This window comes from Oncorhynchus gorbuscha, linkage group LG14 (assembly GCF_021184085.1).
Source record: "Oncorhynchus gorbuscha isolate QuinsamMale2020 ecotype Even-year linkage group LG14, OgorEven_v1.0, whole genome shotgun sequence".
Lineage (NCBI taxonomy): Eukaryota > Metazoa > Chordata > Actinopteri > Salmoniformes > Salmonidae > Oncorhynchus > Oncorhynchus gorbuscha.
Window position 1 is genome coordinate 31650776 of NC_060186.1, and position 22440 is coordinate 31673215.

The 22440-nt window shown below is 43.1% G+C and overlaps 1 protein-coding gene across 1 annotated transcript; it reads right to left on the reverse strand.

The window, feature by feature from the left end:
• Window positions 1-410: 410 nt before the first annotated feature.
• On the reverse strand, window positions 411-20645 carry ncbp3 (nuclear cap binding subunit 3). The gene is made up of 13 exons (XM_046297777.1): window positions 20263-20645; window positions 19577-19642; window positions 19327-19432; window positions 15230-15355; window positions 15020-15154; window positions 14703-14833; window positions 14513-14621; window positions 7570-7669; window positions 6196-6296; window positions 3852-4164; window positions 3511-3713; window positions 1694-1876; window positions 411-1589 (listed from the first exon to the last, which is right to left on the reverse strand). Exons 1-13 carry the CDS (start codon window positions 20443-20445, stop codon window positions 1297-1299), a joined length of 2049 nt encoding a protein of 682 aa, XP_046153733.1. The 5' UTR covers window positions 20446-20645; the 3' UTR covers window positions 411-1296.
• Between the last annotated feature and the right edge of the window lie 1795 nt (window positions 20646-22440).

Consider the following 22440-nt stretch of genomic DNA (forward strand, 5'->3'; position numbering starts at 1 on the left):
TTACTTAATCTAATAGTTGTTCCACCACACTTTCTCCCTCACCTCAAACGTTCCAAATGCCAGTAGTTTTTCGGTTACAGCACATGAAGTACGCTTCATCACCTTCTCATCCCCCATCTCCATGATCAAGCTTCTCACCTAGCGTTACCTGTTCATTATCGTTCAGGGGACACGCTGCTGTAACCTTCTCACCTAACGTTACCTCTTCGTTATCGTTCAGGGGACGCACTGCTGTAACTGGCAAGCTGCCTTTCCAGAGGATGCACTGATGCTGTAACTGGTGTCTTCAGGTGCTTCATTCTGTTATGTAAACGATGGGCTGAGCCTTGGATACAGGCAGAATGGCTCCAAACGCGCATCACTCGTTCGCTGACAGCCAGTAGTGATAGTAATGGTAACAAGACAAGCAGTAACAAGACAAATATCTTTATTTCTGCTGACACCTTAAATCAATTTGTTTTCCATCTGGGAATGTAGGTGTACATATCAAATGGCACACTATTCCCTACATAGTGCACTACTTTTAAGGCCCTGGTCAAAAGTAGTGTACTACATATGGAATACGGTTCCATTTGGCACTCACCCTCTTCCGCCTTGAATAACATAATATGGTCAACATTGGCCATTTGCACATAATACCAACAGTCAGAAAGTACAAAACCTTTCAGTTGAGAATCAATTCATCTGGTGGTCTTCTCTATGGCCTCAGCCTTTGGAAGGAAAAAAAAATGCCACAAACCATATATTTGTTGTTCATAGTCATTCACACAGATACCACATATGATACAGTGTCTGGTTCCACACACAGAGAGACAGAGGGAGCAAGCTCAGTATCTGCCTCTTACTCTGTCACAGTTCTTCTGTAGTCGACTTCACAGGAGGTTATAGAGACATTTATATTGCTCATTAATGATTGGACATGACTTGACATGTAGGTAGGCTATCAGAGGGTGAAATGTCATGGGAACAGGTTTGATCAGAACAACAGTCCCATGTGCTGCAGAGATAATGTAATACAAAAACAAAATGGCCTCCTGTCCTGAAACAGAACGTCTCAGTCTTTCAAAAAAATTCTGTCCAGTTTATTTTCTAATTTCTCTTTAAAGAGTCTTTTCTTTTATGTTTGTACGATGGATCAGGCCACAGCGACAGGGGCCCAAGGATCAAGAGTCCTCCAGACACTGAGAAAGAAAGGTAACTCAAGAGGAGGGCAAGGGTGGATGATCACCTTTCAGCTCTAGATGAAGGCATGACCAACTCCACACATCTCCCGCTCTTTCTTTCTCCCCCTCGGTCTCAGGAGTCTGAGTCAGATCCGTTACTGCTCTCCCGGCTGATCTCAATCTGTAGCGAGGGCAGGTTGTCAAGCCGACTCTTCTTCATCTTGTGGGTCTGCTGTTCTTTCTGTTTGATCAAGGCCCCCCACACCTTCTGCAGTGCAGAGTCGTCCTCCTCCTCATTTTCCTCTTCTCCTTCCCGCCCCCCCAACCTGGAGCTGGCTGATCCCGACCCCGCACGGCGACTGGAAGGCTTCCGCTCGGGAACACCACCCTTATGGGAGGAGGGGCCGAGCCTGCTCCACAGACGACCTGGGGGAGGGAGCAAGGGTTAAATTTTAAAGCACTTTCGGTGTCTTTTCAACTAATGTACTGCATTATTGACTAATAGCAGTAGATGTGTTTTTCTTCCTTACTTGATTTTCTGTCTTTGGACGAATCAGAGTAGAGGCCGCGGGAGTCTAGTTTGGCCATGCCCAGTCGGCTGTGCACATCTGTGATTGGCTCTCGGGGAGGGGGTGAGTCTCGGGGGGCGACAGGGGAGGCGGAGTGTCGTCTCTCAGGAGAGTAGGGTCTCTTCCCTAACCTCTGCCTCACATCTACACACAACACAAGGTTAAATACACTATACACACACAAACCAGAAAAAAAAAACTTATACCACATCACTGATATTAACCTGGTCCCCAGGATATTGCACACAAGTCTGGGACATCAACAAATTCAAAGTTGGCCTAAGTGGGAGTGACCATAGATATCTTTAGACGGGTGGGTTGTTTAGCAACTGTGGAACAAAACAGGTGAGTTGGCTTAGAATCAAAGGATTGTTGGCAACATGGAAACTATATTTCTTCTCCAAATCTTTATTGAAAACAAATACATTGTTACTAGGTATGTGCATCTTTCCCTTTCAAGACGATTCGATGCATATCTATCTAGACACATGGGCTCCGACACAATACGTTTTAGTTTGATTTGAGGAATGAATCGATGCGATTCGGTGCACTAACATTTGTTGCATAAACATTAAATTTCCATTCCAAATTAAAATCTGTTGCTGATGGAGCTCAAGGGCTCAGTCTGAGCCAACTTTTGTGTGTGTGTAATGTAAGTACAGTATATGTCTATGTTGTATGTAGGCACCTGAGTGAGCTCTCTTTTGAGAGGGGGGGGCACTAACTAATTTGTAATTTTGCAGATTAAAAGTGTTAATAGCTGGTAATGTATCAATATTTATCTATTTTTGTTGTTGTTGCTATGACATAGCAAATTAATATATAGCACAACTTTGGATTTCACCCATCTCATAAATCACATGGTTTGGACTGTTTTGACAGACAGTGAGCTTCTGCTGTCCTCGTTATGAAATTATCAACTTTACCCTGTATATCTAAAAATGACAATATATACTGATTGTTCCGGGCAAAAATACCAAAACTATTGATGAACCTGAACAATCAGATGTAATGTAAGCTTCGATTAGCATGTAGCCTACCTATAGCCAGATGAGTGTCGGCTACTTTTAAATCTGGCAAAACACAATTTTTTAAATATTTTTATTAAAAATAATCTAGCAAATTACATTGGTTGTCATTCAACTAATAAAGCATAATCTTCCGCAAGCCATTTTACAAAATGCTTAAAGTGATACGCAGATGTGCCAGATCAGGACTAGGCCTACCTCTCAGGTAGGTTTGTTCGGCATTCAAAATGACTTGTAGATTAATGTCAACTGTCAACATAATTATATACAGTTCGACACTGAAGGAGAGGACAAAGTTGTCAAAAGATTAGGTATTTAGAAAGTAATTTGAGAAAATGTTTAGTGAACTGGCAATTAGCAGGGTTTGAATGGATTTTCTGACCGATGCATGCTACATTTGGATCAGTTTGGGGTCCCGCAGACCAGTACACTCATATCTTAAACATTTGAACCGGGGATTGATATGTACCGGTGAATCATTACATCCCTAATCCTTATAGTTGATGGTGAGCTAGCTAGTGAAATTTTGCCATATTAGCATAGATGTGACAAGAGTCAAAACACCTCGAAACAAGACATTAGTTGTGGGAGATGATTGGTTGGTAGATTAAGCGAATGCATGAAGAGTTTTCCCAATCTTTCTGTATTGGCTAACAAAGACCAAGTTTGATGTGTTGGTCAAATAGAGTTTGAAATGTCTTGGAACTAGATTACATTGTTATTGACTGTGTAGAGTAGCAGATAACTGACCTGTCTTTCCACTACTGGCCACAGGGGTGCGCTGTCTATGCTGGGTGAGGCTCTGTCTTTTTTCCTCCAATAGCTGCCTCACATCCATCACTTTCTCCACTGCACTGCTTTTGGTCCCGCCTACTGATCCTCCACTTCCTCCACCAATCCTGTTCCGGACGCCACTACCCCCCAAGCCGCTGTCACTGCGAACAGAAGAGTGTCTGAAGAACAGACAGGGAGAACATCAACTATTAATTTACTATGTTACCTACGTTAAAAGGTCCGCATTCTGCACACATAAGCATACATGGTCATGTCACCCACCTCCACACAAACTTTTGTCCACCACACACACTGACCGTATAGTCTTGAGGTTGGTCTCCACCTCGTCTGCATACATGGTCATCTTCATGCTCTTCTTGGGAGAGGGGGTTGAGATCATCTTGAGCTCCAAGTCGTAGTCCATTTCGTCTGAGTCTGACGAGACAGAGGGGGAAGAGGAGGGCCTGCCCAAACGACTCCGCAGGGCCACCCCTGGACCTCCCCCCCTCTCCTTCTTCTCCTTCTCCTTCTCCTTGTACTCCACCACCCTGTCGTCTGAGTCCATGTCCTCCTCTTCCTCATCCTCCTCCTCTTCCTCTATTGGTTCTTCTGGTAGGTTGACCAGGTCAGCTGGAGAGACGGAAAGGAGGGCGAGAGAAGAGACGGAAAGGAGGGCGAGAGAAGAGACGGAAAGGAGGGCGAGAGAAGAGACGGAAAGGAGGGCGAGAGAAGAGACGGAAAGGAGGGCGAGAGAAGAGACGGAAAGGAGGGCGAGAGAAGAGACGGAAAGGAGGGCGAGAAAAGAGACGGAAAGGAGGGCGAGAAAAGAGACGGAAAGGAGGGCGAGAAAAGAGACGGAAAGGAGGGCAAGAGAGGAGACGGGAAAGAGGAGACGGAAAGGAGGCCGACAGAGAAGGACAGAGGGATGAGAAGGAAAGGAAGAAAGATACAGAAAGGAGGGGGAGAAAGGAGAGATGGAGGGATGAGACGGAAAGGAGGGGGAGAAAGACGGAGGAATGAGACAGAAAGGAAGGGGAGAGAGGAGAGACGGGAAGGAGAGACGGAAAGGAAGGGAGAGGAGAGAAACGGAGGGATGAGAAGGAAAGGAGGGGGAGGAGAGACGGGAAGGAGAGACGGAGGGATGAGATGGAAAGGAAGGGAGAGAGGAGAGACGGAGGGATGAGACGGAAAGGAGGGGAGAAAGACGGAGGGATGAGACAGAAAGGAGGGGGAGAGAGGAGAGACGGGAAGGAGAGACGGAGGGATGAGACAGAAAGGAAGGGAGAGGATGGAGGGATGAGAAGGAAAGGAGGGGGAGAGAGGAGAGGATGGAGGGATGAGAAGGAAAGGAGGGGGAGAGGAGAGGATGGAGGGATGAGAAGGAAAGGAGGGGGAGAGGAGAGGATGGAGGGATGAGAAGGAAAGGAGGGGGAGGAGAGAGGAGAGCAAGAAGAAGTCACAGATTACCACAGGAGACAAATATATAAATGTTAGAGCATAACAATTAGGCCTGGTCTGTAAACGTTTGTGTCTGTAGGATAGTATGAGTGTGTGTTCGTACCGGAGTGCGTAGGGCAGGGCGTGTGTTCTTACCAGGGATAGTGTGTGTAGGGCAGGGCGTGTGTTCTTACCAGGGATAGTGTATGTAGGGTAGGGCGTGTGTTCTTACCAGGGATGGTGTGTGCAGGGCAGGGTGTGCGTTCTTAACCTGTTACTCCTACCCCCTACTTTTTCAAAAATTATGTTAAAAATCGCGCAAGATTTCAGCGCCCTGCTGCTCATGCCAGGAATATAGTATATGCATATGATTAGTATGTGTGGATAGAAAACACTCAGACGTTTATAAAACTGGTTAAATCACGGCTGTGACTATAACAGAACTACCCGGAGAATTACCCGGACATTATTTCCAGACGGACAGCTAAAGAATATACTTCGCCTCGTGATCAATTTGATCGCTTATTAACGTTTAATAATACCTAAAGTTGCATTACAAAAGTATTTCGAAGTGTTTTGTGAAAGTTTATCGTCGACTTTTTTAATTTAAAAAATGACGTTACGTTATAAGACGCTATTTTTTTTGTGTTTATCACACAGTCTTCATAGATCGATATCTAGGCTATATATGGACCGATTTAATCGAAAAAAAGACCCAATAGTGATTATGGGACATCTAGGAGTGCCAACAAACAAGATGGTCAAAGGTAATGAATGTTTTATATTTTATTTGTGCGGTTTGTGTAGCGACGACTATGCTAATTATTTTGTTTACGTCCCCTGCGGGTCTTTTGGGGTGTTACATGCTATCAGATAATAGCTTCTCATGCTTTCGCCGAAAAGCATTTTAAAAATCTGACTTGTTGCCTGGATTAGCAACAAGTGTAGCTTTAATTCAATACCCTGCATGTGTATTTTAATGAACGTTTGAGTTTTAACTAGTACTATTAGCATTTAGCGTAGCGCATTTGCATTTCCAGATGTCTAGATGGGACGCCTGCGTGCCAGGTAGGAGCAAGAGGTTAACAGGGATAGTGTGTGTAGGGCAGGGTGTGTTTTCTTACCAGGGATGGTGTGTGTAGGGCAGGGCGTGCGTTCTTACCAGGGATATTGTGTGTAGGGCAGGGTGTGTTTTCTTACCAGGGATGGTGTGTGTATTCTTACCAGAGTGTCTATGTGTGTAGGGTGATGTGTCCCCCATGCTGTCCCCTATCAGGGGTTTCTTGCTCTTGCTCACGATTCTGCGCGTGTGATACCGTCTCTTCCTGCAGAAGGTGACAGAGATATTAGCAACAACATACCCACCTATATACTTCACCTAATACCAACATTATACCTTCAACGTCTAACCTAACCATATTCCCTCAACCTTCTAGACCAGGGGTATTCAAATCTTACCCGATTTGATCCGGCGTATTGCTGATTTTCTGTTCTACCTGATCATTTACTTAACAGGTCTCCCAGGTCTAAATCAGTCCTGATTAGAGGGGAAGAATTAAAAACGAACAGTGGAACTGGCTTCCCGGTCCAGATTTGAATTTGAGGGTTCTCGACTAACAAGTATGTCTTTTTTCCTGATAGCAGGAAGAGTGTCAAAATGGACAAAATCCAAATAGAAAATCAGGGAAAACAGATGAGAAAAGTAGAGAGAGAGATAAATGAGAAAATGAGAGAGAGATAAAAGTTAAAGATAGAAGGTGGGGGAGGCAGAAAGACATGTTCAAGCAGAGGACGATAAACATAGATACAGGAAGGTGCAAACAAAGAAAAAGTGAAAGGAAAGAAAGAGAGAATGTTAGGAAAAAGTGAGTGAAAGAAACAAAAGCAGTACAATGTACAACAGTGTGGCAGAATATCAGTTCCAGTCAGCTATGGTGGTGCTGAGGATCTGGATGTACCATGATGGTTTAGAACAAATAAAAACAAGAAACTAATTCAAGGAACTCAGTCCAGCTTTTAACAAACTCTTGAAGGTTGTAATAGTGGAATGCACAAATTGGGAAGTGCATCAGTTTTCCTCGTCATGTCAGTTATTGCAAATAACTATTATTAACTGTTATTGCATACCTTAGAGATCTATTTATAACTTGTCAGAAATGTCCAGATCAACTAGCCCATGTCAGATGTTTTTTAGCCCATAGATTTTGTTGTAATGGTTGTCACTCAAATATCACATGATTACATATGAGGTGGCAAAACGTATCAAATTGCAAGACAATTAGCATTACAACAGCAACATTATCTGCACCCCATGACAAAATGTGTACAATTGCAGGAAATAACCTTTAAATATTTTCTCTCCCCCAACAAGAGGGGTGTGAACAGTTTGTTTCATGAACAGTGCTTGTGCCCATAGAAATAAACGGGGCACAATATATTCGTACATGCTGGAAGGGGGGCCTGAGTGAAATAGTTTGGGAACCCCTGGTTTAGCACACTGTCCCCCTGAATAACCATGGAGAGACACCACAGGGTGCCTATCCAGCATGTATTCATAAAATCAGTGTTGGCCAAGGAAGCATCTGTGTGTGTGGTTACCAGGAGTTGCTGAGGATGCCCCTCATGCCTCCGTAGTTCGGGTTGCCGTACTTCATGTAATATCTGCTCTTCCTCGCAGCACCCAGCTCCTTCTTATCACCTGAAAACACAGACAGAAAACAGTCACAATCATAAAACAGTGCCTTCATAAAGTATTCATATCCCTTGAGCTATTCCAATTTTTTTTGTGTTACAGACTGATTTCAAAATGGATTAAAATATATATTTTTCCCTTACACACAATCAGGTTGGGAAATGACAACCCACGGGTAGATTTTGGCATTGGCGTTTAAGAATGACTATTTCACCAGCCACATTGGCAGGTGGGGTCCCACTGAGCATTTGGGAACAAACAAAAAAATATCTATCCAAAGTCCAAATGTAGAAGTAGATAGAATGAACCAAAAAGGCTACTAAATTATGACTTTTCCCTTGTGTTTCTTTGCTAGTTACATTGTTTTTAATCACATGCTAGCATGTTTTTCAAGATTAGTTAAGAGTTTCCTGCAATTGTCTGCTGCTAGCTAAAAGACAAGGAGATTCTCACAAGGGCCCCCATTACCACAGTAAACCCCTCATTTAAAAGGGCAGCTGATAATTTTGGTCTCAGCTAATGACTCAAATATTTGGGGTACATTGTGTATGATTGCGTATGGAACACTCCAAAAACCTATATTACACTTTTTGTCATTTCTTATTAAAACACACATACTTTCATTGTGCTCCTAAATTTGTGCCAATAAATTTCAACTCACAGTGCATTATTCAGATTAGAGGTCGACCGATTTAATTAAGGCTGATTTCAAGTTTTCATAACAATCGGAAATCGGTATTTTTGGGCGCCGATTTTTAAATATATATATATATATTTTTTTTTATACCATTATTTACCTAGGCAAGTCAGTTAAGAACACATTCTTATTTTCAATGACTGCCTAGACGGTGGGTTAACTGCCTTGTTCAGAACGACAGACTTTAACCTTGTCAGCTCAGGGATCCAATCTTGCAACCTTACAGTTAACTAGTCCAATGCAATTAACGACCTGCCTCTCTCTCGTTGCACTCCACAAGGAGACTGCCTGTTACACGAATGCAGTAAGCCAAGGTAAATTGCTAGCTAGCATTAAACTTCTCTTATAAAAAAAACAATCAATCATAATCACTAGTTAACTACACATGGTTGATGATATTACTAGATATTATCTAGCGTATCCTGCGTTGCATATAATCTGACTGAGCATACAAGCATACAAGTATCTGACTGAGCGGTGGTAGGCAGAAGCAGGAGCGTAAACATTCATTCAAACAGCACTTTCGTGCGTTTTGCCAGCAGTTCTTCGTTGTGCGTCAAGCATTGCACTGTTTATGACTTGAAGCCTATCAACTCCCGAGATGAGGCTGGTGTAACCGAAGTGAAATGGCTAGCTAGTTAGCACATGCTAACTAGAGGGACGGAAGCTATGCTGTTTCACTGGCAATATTAATATAATAATAATAATAAATGCCATTTAGCAGACGCTTTTATCCAAAGCGACTTACAGTCATGTGTGCATACATATTAAAGTGCATATAAGAACATCCAATAGTCAAAGGTTAATGAAATACAAATGGTATAGAAGGAAATAGTCCTATAATTCCTATAATAACTACAACCTAAAACTTCTTACCTGGGAATATTGAAGACTCATGTTAAAAGGAACCACCAGCTTTCATATGTTCTCATTCTGAGCAAGGAACTGAAACGTTAGCTTTCTTACATAGCACATATTGCACTTTTACTTTCTTCTCCAACACTTTGTTTTTGCATTATTTAAACCAAATTGAACATGTTTCATTATTTATTTGAGTCTAAATTTATTTTATTGATGTATTATATTAAGTTAAAATAAGTGTTCATTCAGTATTGTTGTAATTGTCATTATTACAAAAAAATACAAATAAATAGGCTGATTAATTGGTATCGGCTTTTTGGTCCTCCAATAATCGGTGATGAAAAATCATAATCGGTCGACCTCTAACTCAGATCCCTTCATTTCCCCCACATTTTGTTATATTACAAATGATGTCAATTAGCCTATCAGAAGCTTCTAAAGCCATGACATTTTCTGGAATTTTCCAAGCTGTTTCAAGGCACAGTCAACTTAGTGTATGTCAACTTCTGACCCACTGGAATTGTGATACAGTGAATTGATCTCTGTAAACAATTTTGGAAAAATTACTTGTCATGCACAAAATAAATGTCCTAACCGACTTGCCAAAACTATAGTTTGTTAACAAGACATTTGTGGAGTGGTTGAAAAACTAGTTTTAATGACTCCAACCTAAGTGTATGTAAACTTCCAACTTCAACTGTATATACACTACCGTTCAAAAGTTTGCGGTCACTTAGAAATGTCCATGTTTTTGAAAGAAAAGCCCTTTTTTGTCTATTGATCAGAAATACAGTGTAGACATTGTTAATGTTGTAAATTAATATTGTAGCTGGAAACTGCAGATTTTTGGAAGAATGTATGGAATCTCTACATAGTCGTACAGAAGACCATTATCAGCAACCATCACTCCTGTCTTCCAATGGCACGTTGTTAGCTAACCCAAGTTTATCATTTTAAAAGGCAAATTGATCATTATAAAAGCCTTTTGCAATTATATAAGCACAGCTGAAAACTGTTGTCCTGATTTAAAGAAGCAATAAAACGGGCCTTCTTTAGACTAGTTGAGTATCTGGAGCATCAGCATTTGTGGGTTTGTTTGGCCATAATAACCATCGTTATGTTTGGAGGGAAAAGGGGGAGGCTTGCAAGCTGAAGAACACCATCCCAACCGTGAAGCAAGGGAGTGGCAGCATCATGTTGTGGGGGTGCTTTGCTGCAGGAGGGACTGGTGCACTTCAAAAAATAGATGGCATCATCAGGTGGGAAATTATGTGGATATATTGAAGCAACATCTCAAGTTATCAGTCAGGAATTTAACTTCTTCGGGCTAGGGGGCAGTATTCAGAAGTTTGGATGAATGAGGTGCCCAAAGTAAACTGCCTGTTACTCAGGACGAGGAATGGCTGAGGGTATGCATATAATTGGTAGTATTTGATAGAAAACACTCTATAGTTTCCAAAAATGTTAAAATAATGTCTGTGAGTATAACAGAACTGATATGGCAGGCGAAAACCCAAGGACACTTTTTGGGAATATAAACTTTTTGCCAATGGGAATATAAAAGGAATTACCTCCCAGGTTTGCCGTTGTTAGGGCTTCCACTAGATGTCATCAGTCTTTAGAAAGAGTTTCAGGCTTGTTTTTTGAAAAATGAGCTAGAATTTGTAGTTTTAGTAAGTGGCTCCCATTTTGGCTGTAGTGTTTGTTGCGCATTCCCGTGAGTGCGCGTACTTTGTTATTTATCTCTGGTAATGGTCTCCGGTATTCACCATCTTAAATTTGATTGTTTATTTATATATTAGGGTACCTGAGGATTGATTAGGAACGTTGTTTGATATGCTTGGAAGAAGTTTATTGGTAATTTACGGGATTCATTTGTATGCATTTTGAACGAGGGAAACCGATGGTTTACTGAGTCTAGCGCGCCAATGAAACATCTTTATATCCCAAAAAAGTAAGGACTTATCGAACAAAAGGACCATTTGTTATGTAGCTGGGACCCTTGTGATTGCAACCAGATGAAGATCTTCAAAGGTAAGTGACTTATTGTATCGCTATTTCTGGCTTTCGTGACGCCTCTGCATGGTGGGAAAAATGTATGTAATGCTTTTGTGTGCGGGGCGCTGTCCTCAGATAATCACATGGTGTGCTTTCGCCGTAAAGGCTTTTTGAAATTTGACAATGTGGCTGGATTAACAAGAAGTGAAGCTTTTAAATGATGCATGACACTTGTCATTTTCATTAATGTTTAATATTATGATTTGTCATTTGAATTTCGCATTCTACAATTTCACCGGATGTTGTCAAGGTGAGACGCTAGCGTCCCAATGATCCGTAGGAAGTTAAACCTTGGTCGCAAATGGGTCTTCCAAATGGACAATGACCCCAAGCATACTTCCAAAGTTGTGGCAAAATGGCTTAAGGACAACAAAGTCAAGGTATTGGAGTGGCCATCACAAAGCCCTGACCTCAATCCCATAGAAGATTTGTGGGCAGAACTGAAAAAGCGTGTGCAAGCAAGGAAGCCTACAAACCTGACTCAGTTACACCAGCTCTGTCAGGTGGAATGGGCCAAAATTCACCCAATTTACTGTGGGAAGCTTGTGGAAGGCTACCTGAAACATTTTACCCAAGTTAAACAATTTAAAGGCAATGCTACCAAATACTAATTGAGTGTATGTACATTTCTGACCCACTGGGAATGTGATGAAAGAAATTAGTAAAAAAAAAAAAACTGAGTTTAAATGTATTTGGCTAAATATTTTATTAAAGTAAAGTATTCTTTTTAAACGTCTATTTTTCTATATACACATCTTGTGCATTTTAATGAAATCAACTATATGCACTGAGTGTGTCTGAAGTTTTAAACTAACTGTTTGATTAAATAATTAAGACAAATGACTAGAGGGAGTCTGACCGCAATTGATTTTATTGTGCCGCCTGGCTCAGACTTGCTGCGCTGTGTTAAAAAAAGACTGAGTGACAAGAGTGACAACAGGTGCTAGTCACAGTCACTCAATGTTTTTTGTTTTTTTACACAGAGACAACAGGTGCTTGTCACACTCTCCCTGATGCAGCAACCACCACACATCAACAGTGTGTGCTGTCCGTGTTGCTGAAGCTGCAACATTAATTTCTGAATTAAATTGTGTTACCGAAAACCCTAATTTGTTTAGGAAAAACATTCCCTGTTCCCTCAACCCTTGCTCTCTTTACGTGACACATGTATGCTTTGAATGCATGTGACTAATAGGGCCTGACCTATAGCATACCATAATCACATAAATAAACTGGTTATAAACTCGGAACACTAACACGTGACAGCAAAATGATTGCAGAGGACATGACAAACTCGAAAAGGAGGAGGAATAGGAGGAATATTTACTGTTTGCGCAGGAGGTGAAGGGGAAGTCAGATGTGTGGAATAAGTTTGACTGGTTGTGGAAAATACTCGAGATCAAGAATAATGAGTAAGCGCTGTGTGCATATTGTATGTGCCATACAGGTGCTGTTAGATTACAATTTCATTTTTTTGACAGTTCGGAAGAATGCAAATACTAAATAAATCATAAGTTTACCAGAGAGAATGTTGTAACGTTATTTTGTAAAGCCTTCATTACAGCAAAGACTAAAAACAGTCGCATTCATTCGTGAATGCAATTTCCGGCCTATTTATTATTTACGCAAATTATTCAATGGTCACTTTGTTATTTCAAAATTAAAATGCTTGATTGCATTTCACATCATCAATGACTGGGATTTATACATTAGTCTAAATAAATACGGAAATATAGGCCTAATTATTATTTACATAAGTATTCAGACCCTTCGCTATGAGCCTCAAAATTGAGCTCAGATACCTCCTGTTTCCGTTGATCATCCTTGAGATGGTTCTACAACTGTGGTAAATTCAATTGATTGGACATGATTTGGAAAGGCACACACCTGTCTATATAAGATCTCACAGTTGACAGTGCATGTCTGAGCAAAAACCAAGACATGAGGTCTAAGAAATTGTCCATAGAGCTCTGAGACAGGATTGTGTCGAGGCACAGATCTGGGGAATGGTACCAAAACATTTCTGCAGCATTGAAAGTCCCCAAGAACACAGTGGCCTCCATCATTCTTAAATGGAAGAAGTTTGGAACCACCAAGACTCTTCCTAGAGCTGTCCGCCCGGCCAAACTGAGCAATCAGGGGAGAAGGGCCTTGATCAGGGAGGTGCCCAAGAACCCGATGGTCTCATCGCGCACCAGCGACTTCTGCGGCGGGCCGGGCGCAGTGTGCGCTGACCAAGGTTGCCAGGTGCACGGTGTTTCCTCCGACACATTGGTGAGGCTGGCTTCCGGGTTGGATGGCGCTGTGTTAAGAAGCAGTACGGCTTGGTTGGGTTGTGTATTGGAGGACGCATGACTTTCTAGTCTTTCCCGGGCCCATACGGGAGTTGTAGCGATGAGACAAGATAGTAGCTACTAAACAATTGGATACCACAAAATTGGGGAGAAAAAGGGGTCAAAAATTAAATTTAAAAAAGAACCCGATGGCCACTCTGACAGAGCTCCTCTGTGGAGATGGCAGAACCTTCCAGAAGGACAACCATCTCTGCAGCACTCCACCAATCAGGCCATTATGGTAGAGTGGCCTGACGGAATCCACTCCTCAGTAAAAGTCACATAACAGCCCGCCTGGAGTTTGCCAAAAGGCACCTAAAGACTCTCAGACCATGAGAAACAAGATTCTCTGATCTGATGAAACCAAGAATTAACTTTTTGGCCTGAATGCCAAGCACCACATCTGGAGGAAACCTGGCACCAAACAGTGACTGAGTTATATTAGCATAAATTATGACTATCCAATCTTACTCATCACAAATAGTTGGCTAACTTACACAAGTCTGCAAATGTGGTGATACTGTACATAGAATTGTTATGGTTAAAATTTGCTTCCCCAAACATAACTCACTCGCCGCCTAGGCTAGTGAATTTGCTGTTCGTTACTTGTCTTGTTGGCTGAGGAAACGTAAATGTGGACAGTTATTCTAACATATTCAAAGTGCGAGGTAAGGACACATGTCATTGCATTCTAGACTTGCATGTTCTGTTAAGATGAATTACCATAATCTAAATGCGATTTGTCATTCTGAGCACCGTGGGAGAACGAACTAATCAGGGTACACAGCCAATGCATATGGGTTTCTCAAATGTCCGGTAAATTGAAATGCTGTCGGTCAAATGTCCGGTGCCACATATTCATTAGGGAGACCCTGGTGGGTGTGTGTTTGTGTCTCTCACCGTGAGTGGCCAACCTCAGGAAGAGTTTGTTGCCCTTGAAGGGTTTGATGGCCGGTCGTAGGTCATTCCGGAGCAGAGACTCACTCTCTGCCTGAGACAGCAGGTCCACCTCAAATGCACACACACAAACACACAGGTAACTAATATGCAACATTTCCCCACACACCCACAGTCTTGAACACAGTTTTACCTGGGTGGTCTCGGGTTCTGTTTTCTTCTCTGCGTCTCCCTCGCAGGCTTTCCCCTCATTCTCCTTCACCATCTCTTTCTCCTCCTCATCCACCTCTCCATCATCGTCATCCGAGCCTTGTTCTCTGCGAGCTGAGACAGAACAGCAAGCAACACTCAGTGACAAAGCACATTATGTACATGCCTCATATGACTGACAAACCACACTGACCACAAACACAACATCGCAGTCCTGACCAACACAGAATTACCCACTACACTAATCATAAAACATACAAAGACAGTGAACATTGGAACATGGACACACAGCACACTCACCCTTGCTCTCCTGGGTGGGATCACCAGGTTCTTTGGTGCGGTCTGTCTCCGTGGTAACCCCCTCTGGGTCAGGCATGCGGCTGATGTTGATCAGAGCCCGGGTGGAAGTGACATCATCCAGCCACACCACATTACCTAGGAAACCATATTTAACAGCATGTTAAAAATAGCCCACTTGTTGTCAGTCGCTTCTGTGTGTGTGTTACTCACAGGAGGTGTCGTCAATCCACTCGATGTGTGCTGGAGGGTACTCCTTAAAGTAGCCAAACACATCCTGGGTGCTCAGATCATCAACACCTGCCACGTGCAATGCCTCCAGGCGCAAGTTAGGGATGGCTGAGAAATGGAAGGAGATTCAGTATGTGCGCAATATCGCGATATTCGTTAGTATCGTGGCAAGGAAACAAATCACGAAGCAGATTTAACTTCTTTAAGAAAACAGCACTAATGTTGGAAACAAAACACGTAATCCAGTCACATGTAAACGTCCCTTTTTCAGGACCCAGCCTTTCCCATGCTTGTTCAATTAACCATAAACAATTAATGAACATGCACCTGTGGAACGGTCGATAAGACACTAACAGCTTACAGACGGTAGGCAATTAAGGTCAGAGTTAAGAAAACTTAGGACACTAAAGAGGCCTTTCTACTGACTCTGAAAAACACCAAAAGAAAGATGCCCAGGGTCCCTGCTCATCTGCTTCAACATGCATTAGGCATGCTGCAAGGAGGCATGAGGACTGCAGATGTGACCAGGGCAATAAAATTGCAATGTCCGTACTGTGAGACGTCTAAGACAGTGTGGCAGACCACGTATAACACCACCTGCACAGGATCGGTACATCCGAACATTACACCTGCGGGACAGGTACAGGATGGCAACAACAATTGCCCGAGTTACACCAGGAACGCACAATTCCTCCATCAGTGCTGACTGTCCACAATAGGCTGAGAGAGGCTGGACTGAGGGTTTGTAGGCCTGCTGTAAGGCAGGTCCTCACCAGACATCACTTGGCAAGAACGTCGCCTATGGGCACAAACCCACCGTCGCTGGACCAGACAGGACTGGCAAAAAGTGCTCTTCACTGACGAGTCGCGGTTTTGTCTCACCAGGGGTGATGGTCAGGTTCGTGTTTATCGTCAAAGGAATGAGCATTAGACCAAGGCCTGTACTCTGGAGCGGGATCGATGTGGAGGTGGAGGGTCCATCGTGGTCTGGGAAGGTGTGTCACAGCATTTTCAGACTGAGCTTGTTGTCATTTTGCAGGCAATCTCAATGCTGTGAGTTAAAGGGAAGACATCCTCCTCCCTCATGTGGTACCCTTCCTGCAGGATGAGCATCCCGACATGACCCTCCAGCATGACAATGCCACCATACTGCCCGTTCTGTGCGTGATTTCTGTGTTCTGCCATGGCCAGTGAAGAGCCCAGATCTCAATCCCATTGAGCACGTCTAGGACCTGTTGGATTGGAAGGTGAGGGCTAGGGCCATTCCCCCCAGAAATGCCCAGGAACTTGCAGGTGCCTTGTTGGAAGAGTGGGATAACATCTCACAGCAAGAACTGGCAAATCTGGTGTAGTCCATTAGAAGATGCACTGCAGTACTTAATGCACCTGGTGGCCACACCAGATACTGACGGTTACTTTTGACCCCCCCTTTGTTCAGGGACACATTATTCCATTTCTTTTAGTCAGTTTGCGTCTCAGTTGTTGAATCTTGTTATGTTCATACAAATACTTACACATGTTAAGTTTGCTGAAAATTAACACAGTTGACAGTGAGAGGACGTTTCTTTTTTTTGCTGAGTTTATTTATTTTCCAAGCTATAATACACAATATTTTACATACAGTTGGTTTTAAAGGACAAAAGTGGAGTCTGCTTTGTGTTTTCATTTTTGCCATGGAACAAATATAGCGATACTAGTTACAGCCCTACTGTTTAAGTGATAAAAATCCAGGTACGTGTGTACCTTTCATCTTTATACAGCACTTTGTGTGTGTATGTGTGTATATACAGTACCTTCAGAAAGTATCCATACTCCTTGACTTTACACATTTTGTTGTGTTACAGCTTGAATTCAAAATGGATTAAAAACCTACACACAATACCCCATTACAAAGTAAAAACCTTAAATATAGAAATATCTCACTTACATGAGCATTCACACCTATTGCTCTGACAGTCCAAATTGAGCTCAGGTGCATCCAATTTCCTTTGAATCCACCTGTGGCCTATTCAATTGTTTGGACATGATATAGAAAATAAACACCTGTCTATATAAGGTCCCACCGTTGATAGTGCATGTCAGAGCAGAAACTATGGCTGTGTTCAAATACCTATACTAACATACCACACATTACATAATTAATGAGTATATACTACATTCTATTAGTTCATTTTAGTATACTGTAAACAATTGGTACCGGAAGTTGATGCTGTTGCTATGCAACCTCTTGCTAGCATAACAAATGACTAGCTAAACATTTTACGATTTTTGGTGTGTTCGTAAATTCAATCTGCAGTGCCAGAGTGCGCTCTGGGCATTTGTAAATCCAGAGCGCTGTCAGATTGTACATTCAGAGCGTTTCGCTCTTGGAGCGTTCAGAGCGCACACTAGGGTAGATGCGAGTGTTCAACGGCAGTCAAGCACCCAAGCTAACTGGCTAACGGTGGCTAGCTACTTCCAAACACAATTGAGAGAACACCTCACTGACCATTATACTCGCCATAGAGCCGGTTAGGCTGTTTTCATGTTATCCAGAGCGTTGGTGACCAACTGTGCTGCTGGCAACAATTTATTACTGGGTTTTTTTGCTGACATTTACTGACACCGGCCATATTCAACAGTGCGCGAGAGCGCTCTGAAATCAGAGTAGATAGCCAGAATTAACAATGTCCATTGAAACACACAACAATACCACTTAGCTAAGAATTATGTGAATAATCAAGTCAATAAAAGTTGGTTAGTTAGTTAATATACTGCCTGCCAAGTTCGATGTATTAGTATCCAACTAACGTTAGGCAACTAGCTAATAAGCCGGTACATACTGCTATAAGGCTATGCGGTTCGTAAGGATAGCGTAGCTAATAAATTGTCAGCCAACATAACGTGTAATTTAACTTATTACATTGCTCAACATTTTCTTAACATTTGTCATTAGTTCAATTAATTTGTATTCGCTCTCATCGGACTTCGCCTGCATATTTTCCGCTATTTTCTTCAAATCTGAAAACGTGAAGCCACGGACATTTCCTGAAGAATTGCATTATGGGCCCTAAAAGTAGGTAAATAAGTGTCCTCTGCATGTATACTTCGCATTTTGACAAATTTAGTATGACATCTGGGAACTTTTGGCATACTAACTATATCCATACTACGATCAATAAGCGACCAATACTCAATACGACAAATACTCAATTTACATCACAAATGTTACGGTTAGTGCGGTCAGTATGTGTATTCGAACACAGCTAACTCCATGAAGTCCAAAGGAAATGTCCGTAGATCTCCGATAGAATTGTGATGAGGTATATATCTCGGGAAGGGTATAAAACCATTTCTAGAGTGTTGAAAGTTTCCAAGAGCACAGCTGTCTCGATCATTGGGAAATGTAAAAATGATGGAACTACAGACTCTGCCTAGAGCTGGCCATCCAACCAAACTGAGCAACCGGGCAAGAAGGACCTTGTCAGTGAGGTTGCCAAGAAGCCAATGACCACTGACAGAATTAGGCTGAGATTGTTGTCGGTTTGGCAGGTTTTCCCGCCTTGACAGCTCATCTTGAGAGAGTGGCCAGACGGAAGCCACTTCTTAGAAAAAAGGCACGGCAGCACACCTGGAGTTTGCAAAAAGGCATGCGAAAGACCGATCATAAGGCAAATGATTCTGCGGTCTGATGAGACAAAAATATGTATCCATTGAATATCTGGAAAGACTTGAAGATTGCTGTTCACGACCGCTAACTTAACAGAGCATGAGAAAATCTGCAAGGGAGAAAATCCCCATATCTAGATGTGCAAAGGTGAGACAAACATACCCAAGAACTCAGAGCTGAAACAGCCACCAAAAGTGTTTCTACTTAGTATTGTCTCAGGGGTGTGAATTCTTATGTAAATGTTATTTCTGTATTTCATGTTCAATAAATTTCCAAAAACATGTTTTCACTTTGTAATTATGGGTTATTGTGTGTAGATGGATGAGAAAAATATATATTTAATCTATTTTGAATTCAGGCTATAACACAAAATGTGGAATTCATCATGGGGTATGAATACTTTCTGAAGGCACTGTACGTGTGTATCTACCTTTTTTCATGGTGTCTCTGTCCAACACCACATTCTTCTGGGCCAGGTTGGCCTCTGCACGGAAGTGGAACCTTTCCGCTCTCTTCTCCTTCCTCTCAATCGCCTCCTAGAAACACACACACAGTTAAGGCAAAAATAGTTATGGCAGTTAAGTTTAACTGTTGGTTTACCCTCTCACTTTTAAGTAATGGAACTAGTATTAGTGTGAGTGTTTGCCAGATAACTTTCTGGTGTGGTTACAATACCGTACCTTTGATGTGACATCGATTCCAGTGATGAATGTGCCAGCTTTGTTCTCATATCGCCGACTTGTGTCCTGGTTACATGTCAACAAATATGTATACATTAGAGACGCACTTTCTTACTGTGGGGTAGCCTAGATAACAATGCACTGATCTGACAGCTTATGTTTGTTCTGAACAATGAATGACTGTCGACAAAACAAGAAAGTGTGCATTCAGTCTATCATACAACAACACCCCCCCCCCCCCAAAAAAAGCTGGCAAATTGAAAGTGGCAAGATCTCGCACCAAACCTCTGTCCTTGGGGATGTTAAAACGAGTTAGCTAACTAGTGTAACTGACTAGTACGTTGTATTATTAACTATGTAGCGAGAGGGTTTCTGTCATGAAACTTAACGTCTGGTGAATTAGATAGCCACCGGTAGTTAAGCAGGGTTAAATGCTAAAATAGCCGTTGTTTGTCATAAAATATGTAACGTTAGTTTGCTTACGCTAGAATCAGCAATATATTGTTACAACACAGACAGGTATGATGTTAATATAAACTAGCTACACTGGGTAACACTAGCTATTCACTAGCTACCGAGCTATCGTGTTAGCTCAAGGCACGCTGAGCTCCTCCAATACCAAGGCAATATTCACAGGCCCCCGAAGGTACGCGAGCCCGCGATCTGGTGAGGCCTACTTCCCTCACCGGCAACAATTCCTTCAAAGACCGGTTAACGGGGATGTTTTCCACCTCGAGTTCACCCTCCTCCACCTCCATCGGTTCAGGTTCACGGGCACCTCGGTCCGAGTCTGAATCCGAGTCCGATTCTGAGTGGTCTGGCCCACTGTCTGGCTTTACCGACACCCGTAGACTGCGCACTGCCGCCATGGTCCTAGCACTCCGTCAGCAAACGCTTTCGAAGCAGGAAGACGTGAGTGTGCAGGGAAAGGCTATACGGACACGCCTGGTGCCTAATTTTAGTGAGAGCGCTGTGTGAGAGTCGAGTCAAAGACAGTACAAAAATAAATAATAATAGCCATTCAAAAAAGTACAGTTGCATATCTGGGAGTTTTTGTCACAAAGGACAGTGAGCCGTGTGAAATCAAATCATGAAAGCCAAAGCTATTCTTAACAGTTGACTTCAAAGAGATGGTATATACACGGAACAAAAAATATAAACGCAACAGTGACTGAGGTAAAAACAGTTTAAATTGGATATTCGACAGATATTTGCGCTTTCATGATGTCGTGATGTTGGAAAAATTGCGCACAACATTGCACAGGTGTTATTTTCACGATTTTTACACGAATTTGCTTTCCAAAGCTAATAAACATGTGGAAATGTGAACATCATTTTGTATTACATTTACATTTACATTTAATTCATTTAGCAGACGCTCTTATCCAGAGCGACTTACAAATTGGTGCATTCACCTTATGACATCCAGTGGAACAGTCACTTTACAATAGTGCATCTAAATCTTAAAGGGGGGGGGGGGGTGAGAGGGCATACTTATCCTATCCTAGGTATTCCTTAAAGAGGTGGGGTTTCAGGTGTCTCCGGAAGGTGGTGATTGACTCCGCTGTCCTGGCGTCGTGAGGGAGTTTGTTCCACCATTGGGGGGGCCAGAGCAGCGAACAGTTTTGACTGGGCTGAGCGGGAACTGTACTTCCTCAGTGGTAGGGTGGCGAGCAGGCCAGAGGTGGATGAACGCAGTGCCTTTGTTTGGGTGTAGGGCCTGATCAGAGCCTGGAGGTACTGAGGTGCCGTTCCCCTCACAGCTCCGTAGGCAAGCACCATGGTCTTGTAGCGGATGCGAGCTTCAACTGGAAGCCAGTGGAGAGAACGGAGGAGCGGGGTGACATGAGAGAACTTGGGAAGGTTGAACACCAGACGGGCTGCGGCGTTCTGGATGAGTTGAAGGGGTTTAATGGCACAGGCAGGGAGCCCAGCCAACAGCGAGTTGCAGTAATCCAGACGGGAGATGACAAGTGCCTGGATTAGGACCTGCGCCGCTTCCTGTGTGAGGCAGGGTCGTACTCTGCGGATGTTGTAGAGCATGAACCTACAGGAACGGGCCACCGCCTTGATGTTGGTTGAGAACGACAGGGTGTTGTCCAGGATCACGCCAAGGTTCTTAGCGCTCTGGGAGGAGGACACAATGGAGTTGTCAACCGTGATGGCGAGATCATGGAACGGGCAGTCCTTCCCCGGGAGGAAGAGCAGCTCCGTCTTGCCGAGGTTCAGCTTGAGGTGGTGATCCGTCATCCACACTGATATGTCTGCCAGACATGCAGAGATGCGATTCGCCACCTGGTCATCAGAAGGGGGAAAGGAGAAGATTAGTTGTGTGTCGTCTGCATAGCAATGATAGGAGAGACCATGTGAGGTTATGACAGAGCCAAGTGACTTGGTGTATAGCGAGAATAGGAGAGGGCCTAGAACAGAGCCCTGGGGGACACCAGTGGTGAGAGCGCGTGGTGAGGAGACAGATTCTCGCCACGCCACCTGGTAGGAGCGACCTGTCAGGTAGGACGCAATCCAAGCGTGGGCCGCGCCGGAGATGCCCAACTCGGAGAGGGTGGAGAGGAGGATCTGATGGTTCACAGTATCGAATGCAGCCGATAGATCTAGAAGGATGAGAGCAGAGGAGAGAGAGTTAGCTTTAGCAGTGCGGAGCGCCTCCGTGATACAGAGGAGAGCAGTCTCAGTTGAATGACTAGTCTTGAAACCTGACTGATTTGGATCAAGAAGGTCATTCAGAGAGAGATAGCGGGAGAGCTGGCCAAGGACGGCACGTTCAAGAGTTTTGGAGAGAAAAGAAAGAAGGGATACTGGTCTGTAATTGTTGACATCGGAGGGATCGAGTGTAGGTTTTTTCA